The sequence below is a fragment of the Cnephaeus nilssonii genome (genome assembly GCF_951640355.1).
Source record: "Cnephaeus nilssonii genome assembly, chromosome: 19".
NCBI classification, from domain to species: Eukaryota; Metazoa; Chordata; class Mammalia; order Chiroptera; family Vespertilionidae; genus Cnephaeus; species Cnephaeus nilssonii.
In genome coordinates, this window is record NC_137090.1 from 21,048,051 (window position 1) to 21,063,244 (window position 15,194).

General features: G+C 38.9%; 1 protein-coding gene across 2 annotated transcripts in view; it reads left to right on the forward strand.

The window, feature by feature from the left end:
• Positions 1 to 15,194, forward strand: part of DHX40 (DEAH-box helicase 40) — a 41,798-nt gene that overhangs the window by 2,560 nt on the left and 24,044 nt on the right. For both annotated transcript variants that reach the window (XM_079797849.1, XM_079797850.1), the window contains exons 3-8: positions 236 to 381; positions 1,836 to 1,955; positions 2,145 to 2,372; positions 3,193 to 3,259; positions 4,200 to 4,331; positions 12,576 to 12,675. In XM_079797849.1, coding sequence (XP_079653975.1) covers positions 236 to 381; positions 1,836 to 1,955; positions 2,145 to 2,372; positions 3,193 to 3,259; positions 4,200 to 4,331; positions 12,576 to 12,675 — 793 coding nt within the window. The remainder of the gene's footprint in view (positions 1 to 235; positions 382 to 1,835; positions 1,956 to 2,144; positions 2,373 to 3,192; positions 3,260 to 4,199; positions 4,332 to 12,575; positions 12,676 to 15,194) is intronic.

Sequence of the window (15,194 nt, forward strand, 5' to 3'; positions counted from 1 at the left end):
GCTAGGGCTTTTAAAAAATCAGGCCTAATTAATATATGTACATTTTGAATGATTATTAATATGTATTCTTATTTTTAATAAATTTCCATGATACAAATGTAATACTATAGTATGTTATTAATTTGCAGAGTTTTGGAAATACTTGAATAGTTTGTATTGATTGACCAGAAATAATTTAGCTCTAATAAGAAGCAACTGTTGACATTATTGTGTATTTTTACTCTGGTTTTGATAGGGTTTTCACAACATGGTATGATCGGTGTGACTCAACCACGAAAAGTAGCTGCCATATCAGTTGCTCAGAGGGTTGCTGAAGAAATGAAATGCACTTTGGGATCCAAAGTAGGATATCAAGTTCGTTTTGATGATTGCAGCTCTAAGGTACAAAAGTTTTGTTGGTATTTGTTTAAGTACTGTAAACTTATAGAAAGAGTGAAGAAAATTATGAAATATTTTAAATTTGAAATTCTATTTATATATATATATTTTTTTTTAAATATATTTTTTATTGATTTTTTACAGAGAGGAAGGGAGAGGGATAGAGAGCTAGAAACATCGATGAGAGAGAAACATCGACCAGCTGCCTCCTGCACACCCCCTACTGGGGATGTGCCCGCAACCAATGTACATGCCCTTGACCGGAATCGAACCTGGGACCTTTCAGTCCGCAGACCGACGCTCTATCCACTGAGCCAAACCGGTTTCAGCACTATTTATATTTTTAATGAAACAAAATCTCAGATTAGAATTAATTTTTGTTGCCCATTGTTAATGCTTTGGAATGTCTGTTTAATCCATTTTCTCCGTTCTCAATTGGTTTCTAAGTGACAGTTACGTTTCTTTTTTTCTAAATATATTTTTATTGATTTCAGAGAGGAAAGGAGTGGGGGAGAGAGGTAGAAACATCAGTGATGAGAGAGAATCATTGATTGGCTGCCTCCTGCACGTCCCCTATTGGGGATCGAATCCACAAAACCGGCATGTGCCCTTGACCAGAATCGAACCTGGGACCCTTCAGTCCAAAGGCTGACACTCTATCCACTGAGCCATACCTGCTAGGGCATGTTTCTTTTTCTTATAATTCTCTTATTTTATTTTTTAACTGCAAGGATCCTACATGTAACTTAAATTTGTATTCTTTTAAAAATGTTTTATTATAAAATATACATAACATAAAAATTTACCATTTTAAACATTTTTAGGTGTGCCATTCACTGGCATTAAGTACTTTCACAATGTGTCACCATCACTATTCTTCAAAACTTAGTCATTATCCCAGTAGAAACTCTGTATCTGTTAAATAGTAACCCCCCATCCCCTCTTCTCCCCAGCCCCTGGTAACTACTATTTTACTTTCTGTTTCTATGCATTTGCCTATCTCGTAAATGGAATCATACAATATTTTGTCCTTTGTGTTTGGCTTATTTCATTTGGCCTAATGTTTTTAAGGTTCATCTATGTTGTATGCTTGTATTCTTGAAATCAGTGAAAAACTGACAACTAAATTAACAAAGTCAGAAAGTATTTTGTACTGAGCATCTTCTATATTCATGGCACTAACAAGTTTAAAATTGTTTTCTTTTTAATAGTTAATAGTTACAATTTACATTCTCTTGGGATTTCTTAATTTTATACCAGATACAAAATAATCCCTGATTTACGTACGTTTCCTAATGGGAATGGTCATCAATTATGGCATAGAGTGACTCTCTAAAATATTGTCTTTGCCTTCCTAGTAGCCACTGCTACTGTCTTTCTTTTCCCTTCCATTGTTTTATGTATATCACTACTGTTAATTCCTAGCCGTGTTTAAAACTTTGTGTTTTAAACATTAGGAAACAGCAATCAAATATATGACTGATGGATGTTTATTGAAACATATTCTGGGAGATCCAAATCTTACCAAATTCAGTGTCATTATTTTGGATGAAGCCCATGAGAGAACTCTAACTACAGTAAGTATTTTAATATATTGATTATCTGTTAGACAGTTTACTTTGGGGTAGCTTTTTACTGTATAGAGGATTACCTCCTCTAATATTTTAATCGATTGAAATAGGGATTCTTTGGTTAGGAAAACAAAATATTTAAAAAGGGGTTGTTATGTATACTTGTGACTTATTAGAAATTTACTTTTCTTTCAGGACATCTTGTTTGGTTTATTGAAGAAGCTATTTCAGGAGAAATCTCCTAGCAGGAAGGAACATTTAAAGGTCGTGGTGATGTCAGCAACTATGGAATTAGCCAAGCTCTCTGCATTCTTTGGAAATTGTCCAATATTTGATATACCTGGAAGGCTTTATCCAGTCAGAGAAAAATTCTGCAATTTGATCGGCCCACGAGACAAAGAAAATACTGCATATATTCAAGCGGTATTACTTTGCATCTTTTTTATATCTGTGATTCTAGTTGATTGTATAGTTTGATAATTTATTTGTTCCCCATTATTATCATTGAAAAATATATATATATTTGTATTGACTTCCGAGAGGAAGGGAGAGAGATAGAAACGTCAATGATGAGAGAGAATCATTAATCAGCTACCTTCTGCACACCCCACACTGGGGATCGAGCCTGCAACCTGGGCATGTGCCCTGACCAGGAATTGAACCATGATTTCCTGGTTCATAGGTCAGTGCTCAACCACGGAGCCATGCTGGCCGGGCTATTATTATTATTATTATTATTTTAAATATATTTTTATTGATTTTTTACAGAGAGGAAGGGAGAGGGATAGAGTTAGAAACATTGAAGAGAGAGACACACTGATCAATTGCCTCCTGCACACCTCCTACTGGGGATGTGCCCGCAATCAAGGTACATGCTCTTGCCCGGAATTGAACCTGGGACCTTTCAGTCCGAAGGCCAGTGCTCTGTCCACTGAGCCAAACTGGTTAGGGCAGGCTATTATTATTTTTTATTGATTTTTAGAGAGAGGGAAATCAAGAGAGAGAGCAACATGGATGTGAGAGGGAAACACCTGCCTCCTGACTGGGAATTGAACCCCCAATCTTTTGGTGTATGGGACAGTGCTCCAACCAACCCAGCCACCTGGCCAGGCAGTTTCGTATTATTCTGATGGGCTCTCCTAAGACTTTTGAGAACCAAATTTAATTTTCTGTGGAACAAGTGGAGGTGGGGGTAGAGGGCTGTATTTCCACTAGTATGTTATGTTTGTGTTTCTTGCTTTAGATTGTGAAAGTGACCATGGATATCCATTTGAACGAAATGGCTGGCGACATCTTGGTTTTTCTGACTGGTGAGCATTCAGTATCAGGTTTAAGATTACTGTTTATGAGAGGGCACATGGCACCACGATAAAGTGCTATCTTTGCTGGGAAATCTGGGTACTGCTCAGGTTGCTGCAGCTTTTTATGACAATTTAAATAGTTATAGGTTTTATATCTTCTGTAAGATAATTCTACACTGCCATTAAAAATGCCAGTCTCATTAGTGAACATGTAAAACATACCGACCTTTTAGTAGAAAGATATTAAATGGTAAAGTATTAATATTTTTATTAGTCTATCTCATATAGAAGTATTACCACACTAAACAGTCCTGAATCTGAATGATTAATTTCATTATTTCAAAAGATATCCTACCAGCTCCTTTCTCCTTTAAGTGGCTGGGTGATACTATATGATAGCAGTATATAAGGTGTGGAATCCATGTCTCATAGATGAGCCTTTTTTGTAGGACAAAAATCCCAGATTAACGTGATTCTTCAAGTAATAGCATCCTATTAACGGAAATGAGTCATTTCATCACTCGCCTCCTACTTTGCCTTGTACTGATGTCAGAAGTGAGACATTGCAACAATCACTTTGCCATTTTAAGATCACTTAAGAATTTTGAAACACACCTAAATGCAGTATCTCCTGGACTAGAATCCCTTATGTTAATGATTAACCTTACTGAATCTTCCTCAAAAATCATATTAAATAACATGAAAGGCTAGAAGATTATAAACATTTTTATTTCTTTAGAGAGTTAAATTACTTGGAAACTGGTGTTTCTTTTATTTTTTATTTTACTGTTGAGATTTGGTAGAACTTATATGTTCATCTCCTTTAGATCAAATGAGAAATTTAAAATAACTATTATGCAAAACTGATTTTAATTTAGAAGGCCTTTTTTTCACTCTTAAATTAATTTTGCTATTCAGTTGCTGATGATGTTTTCTCTCCTCATTTCAGGTCAATTTGAAATAGAAAAAAGTTGTGAATTACTTTTTCAGATGGCAGAGTCTGTTGATTATGATTATGATGTTCAAGATACCACTCTAGATGGCTTATTAATATTGCCATGTTATGGATCTATGACAACAGGTAATTCCTCATTAGTATAGGACATTTGACTGATTTTTAAAAAAACATTTTATTGAAAAATCACATATGTGCAGAAAAGTGCACACACAAGTCCTAAATGTTTATTTTTAGGTCAATGAATTTCACAAACTGCGCTCATGTTCTGTTTGTAACTAACACCCAGAACATGAAACAGAACATAAAGAGAACCAGCATCCCTTGAGAGAAGTGATTTTTTTCTTGAAGTCTTTTCCAAGGGTCTTCCACATGCCCCTTAGCATTATTAAGAGTGACCTACATCTTCTCCCACCGGAACAAAATATTGTTGGTAATTTTTCAAAATAAGGACTATAATTTTTTTTTTTAATTGATTTTTTACAGAGAGGAAGAGAGAGGGATAGAGAGTTAGAAACATCGATGAGAGAGAAACATCGATCAGCTGCCTCTTGCACAACCCCTACTGGGGATGTGCCCGCAACCAAGGTACATGCCCTTGACCGGAATCGAACCTGGGACCCTTGAGTCCGCAGGCCGACGCTCTATCCACTGAGCCAAACCGGTTTTGGCAGGACTATAATTTTTTGATAGTGGCACCGTAAGTCAAGCTTTATTCGCCACGGCCACAGAGCTTCTACAAATCTTACGTATCCAGATATATCTGAGACTAAACACAGTGGGGTTTCTTATTTTTTACTTTTACTTTTTTTAGAGAGAGAGAAACATTGATTTGTTGTTCCACTTATTCATTCCTTCATTGGTTGATTCTTGTATGTGCCATGACCAGGGATCGAACCAGCAACCTTGGTGATGATGCTCTAACTGAGCTACCTGGCCAGGGCAACACTGGATTTTTTTTTTTTTTTTAGTATATATTTCTTTATTGATTTCAGAGAGGAAGGGAGAGGGAAAGAGAGAGAGAGAGAGAGAGAGAGAGAGAGAGAGAGAGAGAGAGAGCGAAACATCAATGATGAGAGAAAATCATTGATCGGCTGCCTCCAGCACATCCCCTACTGGGGATCAAGCCCACAACTCAGGCATGTGCCCTTGGCTGGAATCGAACCTGGGACCCTTCAGTCTGCAGGCCAATGCTCAATCCACTGAGCCAAACCAGCTAGGGCTGGATTTTTTTTTTATTTTAAGTATATTTTATTGATTTTTTACAGAGAGGAAAGGAGAGGGATAGAGAGTTAGAAACATCGATGAGAGAGAAACATCGATTCAGCTGCCTCTTGCACACTTCCTACTGGGGATGTGCCCGCAACCAAGGTACATGCCCTTGACCAGAATCGAACTTGGGACCCTTCAGTCCGCAGGCCAACGCTCTATCCACTGAGCCAAACTGGTTAGGACGCAACACTGGATTTTTTAAGTATTCACATATTAACCTACTTTTCAAGAATGATGTAAATTCAAAGAACATGTGCAAACTCTTATTCTGATACTTGTTCATGATAAATGTTGTTAAATGAGGTTTAGAGTTTTTTTGTAAAACTATTTTATTAGAGATTTGATTTTGTAAAACTAAAGGGAAATTAACTATAACTGCCTGGAGTTTGATTTGGATTAGCATTTACTAGTAACGTAATGTAAAAAACATTTATGTTTTTTAATGTGTATTTTTGTTTTTATTGAGTAGGTGATTCTTCTCATATTAATAAAAAAAGTTCAGGAATATATGTGTTGGTAAATAACCATAGACCACATGCTATTATGGAAATTTCTTTTGTGATGATATTAGGCCCTTGCTCTCGATATTGAAATGTACTTTTAGATTTTTACATCTTAAAAGGGAATTCTTAAGGTCATTATTATATATTTAAGGTTCTTATTGTTTTCTGGGGATTTGATCTAATGACTCTTAAAATTTGCTTTGAAACTGATAAGGTAATTAAAAACAATATGGTTGCTTTATTATTAACCATTAACTATATTTTTTCATATAAAGTAAATATATTCAGATATATATTTTTTCATATAAAGTAAATATATTCAGATATATACCTCCCTGAAACCAATAAATATGTTTTTATTGATTTCAGGGAGAGTAAGGGAGAGGGAGAGAGATAAAAAAATCAATGATGAAAGAGAATCATTGATTGGCTGCCTCCTGCACACCCCCTTCTGGGGATCGAGCCCACAACCTGGGCATGTGCCCTTGACTGGAATTGAACCTGGGACCCTTCAGTCCGCAGGCCGACACTCTATCCAAACCAGCTAGGGCTATTCTTTCCTTCTTATTACCACATTGAAAATAACGTTCTATATCTGCTCTTGCTTCTTGTTTAGCATCCTGAAATCCAGTTTTTATACTGTTAAAGGTTGCCAGTGACTTATTTCTCAAATCTCATGGCCGTGATGTATTTTGATTTTGTGAGGACAACAATAGGTCTTTGAAATGCTGTCTTTTGGGATACTATTTAATTACCTAGTTCTCCTGACCAATCTTCTCTAAGGCTTCTGCCTTCCCACTTTGTCCAGCCTTTGTACCCTTCTAAGTGTGACTACTTTCTAGTTTCATTCTTAGCTTGCTATTTTCTTAAAAATGTGTTTTGGTGAAGTTGGATCCTAGGATTCACCTGTCACTTCTCTGTGGACGGTTCCTGAAAGCTCTCTCTAGTTCAGATCCACTCCTGTGTCCTAGACCTCCTGGGTTTCTTCACTTGGCTTTCTGGTCTTATCTAGATCATTCAGTCCAAACAGGTGGCAACTCCTGCAGGTGTTCTTTACCCTTGTCTTATCCAGATCTTTCATTCTTTTTCATTATCGTTGTTAGAATTGGGGTCCTTAGTTTGTCTTTCTGAGTTGTTACCATAGCCTGCTAACCGGTTTCCCCTGATTTCATTGGCCATCCTGCGTGCAGTGCTGATCTTCCAACAGCACAGCTCTGATTGTGTCAGTCTCCCTGTTGAGTACCTTCAGGTATTATTCCCGACTGAATTAATGCCAACTTACTAAGTTGCCATTCAGTATCCTTCCAGCATGACTGCAACCTGCTTTCAGCCTAATTCCCAGTGCATGTGCACATGTGGGGCTGGGTGTGAGTAGAGCCATTACTGAAGGGTTGTATTTATCTTAGTTTCCTTTCTGGTTCCAAGGGCACTATAAGGGCGAGCTATTGGTGATCCATTATGAGCATAATAGGTTTTTAAAAAATATATATTTTTATTGATTTCAGAGAAGAAGGGAGAGGGAGAGATAGAAACATCAATGATGAAAGAGAATCATTGATTGGCTGCCTCCTGCACGCCCCTCACTGGGGATTGAGCCACACCCAGGCATGTGCCCTTGACTGGAATTGAACCTAGGGCCCTTGAGTCCACAGGCCGATGCTCTATCCACTGAGCTAAACCAGGTAGGGCGAGCATAATCGTTTTAATTACAGCAGTTAGTAACAGTGCAAAGTAGCATTCAATGGAGCTGATGAGGCACTAAGTAATGGGCGAGGTGGAGTTAGACAGGGTAGGGAGAGTGTCAGGTTCCTGGGACCGTCGGCTTTCTCTTTAAACTTGCTTAATACAACACTTTTTTTTCCTTTATTATTGCTATTTCGGGTGGTGGGGAAAGACACTGTTATCATGTTATTTCCTTTATTTCAGGAACAGAAAACTTGAACTTGGGAGTGAGGAGAGGGAAGAAGGGTTTCCTGCTTGTAGCCTGTAGGAAGGGGTTCAAAAATGACCCATATCTAAGTTTAGTGAATCAGTAAAAAGTATAATGTGGATATTTTATACTTGCTTATTTCTGGGCTAGTCATGAGCGTGGCTGAGTGTTTAAAGAGACATCTTAAAGTATGTTGTTAACTGGCATAAAAAATTCTCATCTGTCAAGTATGAAGAAGTGCTATGGTGTCCTTTCTACTGCCGAGGTTACACGATCCTGCTCCCTGGGCTGAACTCCCCAACCCCACCCTTTGTGACATTCTCTCAAGCTAGAAGTGCTGGTGGTATTTTTGAATCTTTTTCCTCCCACATCTTTTTTGGTGACTGTGTTTGCTGTTTCCTTAACTTGAACGTCTCCTTTCTCTCTTATTCTCTCTCACTGGCTGAAATCCTGCTATTTTGTTTCACCAACTCCATAAAAATTTTTCCCAATTTCCCTCCTCACAACTGGCTGTGATCTCTTCATTTTGAACCTCATGCTTTGCTGTACCTCTTGTGGCACTTAACACATTCTACCTCGTGTTGTGGTTGTCTTATCCTCTCGAAGAGGTTGTGAACCTCTTGAAGGCAAGCACAATATTTTTAAAATGTCCTGATTAAATACTTGTTAGACTGAGTTCCAGATTTTTTACGTTCTGCGGGACTTTCAACAAATGCTATGACTAGAATCTTTTTCTTGTTTCTCTCAAACCTCTTTGCTCTTCTGACTTCCTTCTTTGGTTCAAGGTATTGCAGTTTCTCAGGTTTGTCATGCATCTAGGGAAAGCTGAACCCCACAAGAAGGTATGAACTGAAATATACCTGTTTCTACCTAAGTGACACGTATTTGCATGGAATTAGACAATTTTAGCACTAAAAGTAATGATCGAATTCAATGCTTAGTCTCTTTTAGAGGGTAGGGTCTCAGATTCTTCTAAAAAGGTAATAAAAGTCATGGCTTGTTTCTCTAGAAAAATGCACGCGCGCGCACACACACACACATACACACACTCGCTCACAGACATATATATGGTCTTGCATAATCAGACTTCTTTATTTTACAGTAGAGGCTAAGTGATGTCCCTGATGTCACATGGTACATCTGTATTTGATTACTGGTTATTTATTCAGTAGTGGGCGATAAAACAGTATGTGTTTCCAGAATACATGAAGAAAAGGAAAGGAGTTTTACCTTGAATTAATGTACAACATTTTAAAAGAGGAAAACTGCTTGCTTAGATTATTAGATAAATCCCCAAATAGTTTTCTTCCTGCAAAATAAAGACATTACCTCAATATGGTAGGTAACTAGAATTTGCTTTGTTTATTATAGTTTCTTTAAATGTTAAGATTAAAGGTATGGGGGAATAAGATTAGTGAGCTTCACATAAAAACTTCTACTCTGTGTGGAACTTCCCCAAATGAAAAAATATTTCTTCGGCTTATAAAGAAATACATACTTGAAAAAAAACACAGCAAAGTAAGAAAATTACTTAAACTTAGATCCCACCAACATGGTTAAGTACTAATCACTATTAACTTTTTGAGATATATTGTTCTGGACTTTTTCTTTATACATTTAAATATATTTTTATTGTTTTTTATTTTTATTTATCCTCACCCGAGGATATTTTTCCATTGATTTTTAGGGAGAGTGGAAGACAGAGGGAAAGATGAGAGAAACATTGATGTGAGAGAAACACATCGATTGGTTGCCTCCAACCAGGGCTAGGGCCCGAGGAACCTGCAACCAAGGTACGTGCCCTTGACCGGGATCGAACCCGGGACTTTTTGGTCCGCAGGCCGACGCTCTATCCATTGAGCAAAACCGGCTAGGGCTATTTTTATTGTTTTTTAAAACAAAAAAATGGGATTATGTTACATGTGTTCTTTTATGTTTTTCTTTTTTGTCCTTTGTAGAAATTTTAAAACTATAGAAAAGTACAAAAAAATTTCATTTCCCCTTATCTAGAATTAGTACATTGTTAGTGTCTTAGCATATTTGCATCAATTTTCTTTAAAGAAAAATGACTCAATTGAGGAAAAATTATACAGTTTCATTATAATGAATTTAAGCAGTGTACAGAATTACAAAGGTAAAGGTAAAGAAATAGCTTCAAATATCTTCATCCAGAAATAATTACCTTTAATGTTAAGAAAACTGTTTTTCAGGTGTGTGTGTATGTGTTGTATATGTGTGTGTATGTGTGTTGTGTACACACATAGAAGGATAACTAAATAGGTAGGTAGGTTAATGGGAATGGTTTTTAAAAGTGAGATTGTACTATTTTTAATTTTTTATTGATTTAAAAATATATATTTTTTTATTGATTTCAGAGAGGAATGGAGAGGGAGAGAAGATAGAAACATCAATGATGTGAGAGAATCATTGATCAGCTGCCTCCTGCATGGCCCCCCTACTGGGGATCAAGCCCACAACCCGGGAATGTGCTCTTGACTGGAATCGAACCCAGGATCCTTCAGTCCGCAGGCTGACGCTCTATCCACTGAGCCAGACCAGCTAGGGCTATTTATTGATTTTTTTATAGAGAGAGGAAGGGAAAGAGAGAGAGAAAAACATGGATTTGTTGTTCCACTTATTTATGCATTCATTGGTTGATTCTTGTATGTGCCCTGACTAGGGATCAAACCTGTAGCCGTGGCATATTGGGAGGATGTTCTTACCAACTAAGATACTCTGCCAGGGCACTATTTTTTTTTTTTTTTTAATATATTTTATTGATTTTTTACAGAGTGGAAGGGAGAGGGATAGAGAGTTAGAAACATCAATGAGAGAGAAACATTGACCAGCTGCCTCCTGCACACCCCCTACTGGGGATGTGCCCACAACCAAGGTACATGCCCTTGACCAGAATTGAACCTGGGACCCTTCAGTCCGCAGGCCAACGCTCTATCCACTGAGCCAAACCAGCTAGGGCCAGGGCACTATTTTTTAAAAGTATATTTAATTTTACTTGAATTTACTTGAAGAAATTATTAAACTTCAAGTTAATCTTTACCACATGAGATAATATTTTATAAAAGTTTGCTTTAAAGTTTAGCAAGATGAAAAGTACTAAGCTGAAGTTAATATCTTCTTTCAGAACATATTTGATTGGAGATCTTATCTGTTTACCTATCTGACGAGGATTTAAATACTTTTCTATATCCTCTTCTAATTTTTGTTATTATATTATTCAGATGTATTTAGTGTTTACCATCAATTTTTTTAAACTGTGTTTTTTTTCATTCCTACGTTACTTTTGGTTAACTTTAGATTGGCTTACTTTTGTTAATTTTTTTAAAAATAGAAGGGCTCTTGAGTGTTACTATTTTCTTTAATAATTATTTTTATTTATTTCAGGGAGGAAGGGAGAAGGAGAGGTATAGAAGCATCCGTGATGAGAGATAATCATTAATTGGCTGCCTCTTGCACGCCCCACACTGGGGATCGAGCCCGCAACCTGGGCATGTGCTCTGGGAATTAAACCGTGACCTCCTGGTTCATAGTTCAGTGCTCAACCACTGAGCCATGCCAGCTGGGCTTGAGTACTATTTTTTTGTTGCTCTTTTATGTTTGAGAATGTCCAGCTTTTGCCTTTATTCTTGAAATACATCTTGGCTGGGTTTTATATTCTTGGGTCACACTTTCTTTTCCTTAGAAATTGGTAGACATTGTCCAGTTGTCTACTGGCATTGAATGTTGCTGTGGAGGCGTCTGAGGCCAGCCTGATTTTTTCCCCCTTCCTTGTAAGTGATTTGCTTTTTCTGTCTGATTGCCTGAAAATTTTAATTTTTATCCTTAAAGACCAAATCCATCTTTCTATTTAATTTACACCCAGGCCTCTTAAGGCCTGGGAAGTGCCAGGAACTCAGAAATACTCTCTTGTCAACTCGCAAGTCTAATTCATTTTTCTCTCTCTTTAGGCTAGATTTCTCTCCTTCACTTTCATTAGTGATTTTCCTATGGCAAGTTTATTTTTCCTCTTTGCAAGAGACTAGCCTAATCAAATTGAGCGTCTTTTGGACCTTCCTCCAAATTCATAGGAGAATCAGATTGGCCCAACTTGGGGGAGATGTTTATCCTTGGTGCCATAAATCAGAGCAAGTACCATTCTATACATTGCTGCTGGGGCCCACCCACCCTTCAGAATGTGTGGGTAGTGGACATGAGTGTGGTGTTACTTGTTTAGAGAGGTAGTCATGAGTTGGGTCGATACTGAAAAAGTAAAAACTACTTAGCTAATCAATCTTTAAGGCAGAGAGAGGTCCTTAATCTGTAGCCCTTGGATGGGAATTGTTTGAATTTTGTGTGTGCGTGTACATACGTGTCTTTTAATGGAGAAGAGGTACACTGTTTTAAAATATTCTCAAAGGGAGCTATGACCTACATAAAGGTGTCTGCTGTAGGGGTTATTTTAGCAATAATAAACTGTGAGTTCATGGATCTAGAAACCTTAACAGTGAAAGGTGAGGAAAAATAGTTTTGCTATTATATTTTGAATTCAAGATAATTAAAGAGGTGAAGAGAGAATATAACTTTTAATGCAAAGAAGTTAATTTTTCAAAACTTGAGTTTGACAAATGCATATTATAAATTAGTATTTTCCTTTTACATATGTTTTAGATCAACAGAGGAGAATATTTTTGCCACCTCCACCTGGAATTAGAAAATGTGTCATATCCACTAATATTTCTGCAACATCTTTGACAATAGATGGAATCAGGTACAACTTTAAAAAATCCTTTTAAAGCCAAGAAAGCCACTTAGCTAATCATAAAACATTGAGTTTGCTTCTTCGTGCCCTCCACTAATTCCCTTCTCACCTGCTTAACTTGTAGTCACCTATCATTTTTGTAATTACTGATTGCAATAAATAGGGAAATGGAGTAGGAAGTGCATATAATATTTCTGTTCACTCTTTTTTTTCTTTTCTTAAGAATATTTTTTATTGATTTCAGGGAGGAAGGGAGAGGGAAAGAGAAATAGAAGCATCAATGATGAGAGAGAATCATTGATTGGCTGCCTCGTGCACGTCCCTTACTAGGGATTGAGCCCACATGTGCCCCAGGCATGTGCCCCAAATGGGAATCAAACCGTGACCTCCTGGTTCATGGGTCGATGCTAACCACTAAACCACAGCAGCTGGGCTCAAATTTGTATAACATAAAATTAACATTTAACACTGAACAATTAAGTAGTATTTAGTACATTTACAATATTGTGCAACCACCAACTATATCGTTTTTAAAAAAATATATTTTATTATATATTTTTGAAAATTATATTGATTTCAGAGAGGAAGGGAGAGGGAGAGATAGAAACATCAATGACAAGAGAGAATCATTGATCAGCTGATCAATGATGAGAGAGAATCATTGATTGGCTGCTTCCTGCATGCCCCCCCACTGGGATCGAGCCCAAACCCGGGCATGTGCCCTTGACTGGAATCGAACCCAGGACCCTTCAGTCTGCAGGCCAACACTCTATCCACTGAGACAAACCAGCTAGGGCAATTCTGTCTAGTTTTAAAACATTTTTATCACCCCAAAATAAAACCCTGTACCCTTTAAGCAGTAACTCAGGATATGGTATATATGCTATTATATGTATACTAGAGGCCCGGTGCATGGATTCATGCACTGGTGGGGTCCCTCAGCCTGGCTTGTGCCCTCTTGCAATCCGGGACCCCTTGGGAGATGTTGGACTGCCGGTTTTGGCTCAATCCCCGCAGGCCAGGCTGAGGGACCCCAGCAGTGCATGGATCTGTGCACCGGTCCTTTAGTGTGCATATAAGATCTTTGGTTAATTTCTTCCCGCCCTCCCCCCTTCCTTCTGAGATTCATCAGTCTGTTCCATGTTTCCATTCCTGTGCGTTGAGCGTCTGCCCCCTGGTGGTAAGTGCACATCATAACTACCAGTCGAACGGTCGCTTAGGGTTTTTTATATATATACTAGAGGCCCGGTGCACGAAATTCGTGCACGGAGGGGGGTTGTCCCTCAGCCCAGCCTGTACCCTCTCCAATCTGGGACCCCTCGAGGGATGTCCAACTGCCCGTTTAGGCCCGATCCCACTGGGATCGGGCCTAAACGGGCAGTCGGACATCACTCTCACAATCCAGGACTGCTGGCTCCCAACTGCTTGCCTGCCTGCCTTCCTGATTGCCCCTAACCGCTTCTGCCTGCCAGCCTGATCACCCCCTAACCACTCCGCTGCCAGCCTGTTTGCCCCCAACTTCCCTCCTCTGCCGGTCTGGTCACTCCTAACTGCCCTCTCCTGCAAGGTCGATCACCTCCAACTGCCCTCCCTTGCAGGCCTGGTCCCTCTCAACTGCCCTCCCTTGCAGGCCGGGTGCCTCCCAACTGCCCTCTCCTGCTGGCCATCTGTGGTGGCCATCTTGTGTCCACATGGGGGCAGGATCTTTGATCACATGGGGGCAGCTATATTCTGTGTTGCAGTGATGATCAATCTGTATATTACTCTTTTATTAGATAGGATAGAGGCCTGGTACAGGGGTGGGGGCCAGCTGGTTTACCCTGAAGGGCGTCCCGGATCAGGTGGGGGTTCCCTTGGGGTGTGGGGCGGCCTGAGCGAGGGGCCTGTGGTGATTTGCAGGCCGGCCACGTCCCCTGGCAACCCAAGCAGAGGCCCTGGTATCTGGAATTTATTTTCCTTCTACAATTGAAACTTTGTAGCCTGGAGAGGAGCCAAGCCTGGGGCTCCGTCCGAGGCCGGCAGCCATTTGTGTTGGGGTTATAATTGAAACTTTGTTGCCTTAAGCGGGTGAGCCTGGCCAGGGTGTGTGGAAAGCTTTGCTTCCCCTGTTGCCGGCGGCAACCCTGGCTTGCTCTCTCAAGCTCCATTCTGCCGCCATTTGTTTGAATTTGTTTACCTTCTATAATTTAAACTTGTAGCTTGAGTGGAGGCTTAGGCCTGCAACGGCTATGGAAAGCTTGGCTTCCTCTGTTACCTAGGAAACCTTGTTCTCTGTGGCTGTAGCCATCTTGGTTTGGGTTAATTTGCATACTCGCTCTGATTGGATGGTGGGCGTGGCTTGTGGGTGTGTTGGAGGTATGGTCAATTTGCATATTTGTCTATTATTAGATAGGATATATATATAAAATTTATGCATCTATTCATCTCTTAATGGGCCATGGACAGTTAGGTTGTTTCTACCTTTTGGTTCTTACAAATAGTGCTGCTGTGAACATACATCTACAAGTATGTTTTGAGTCCTGTTTTCA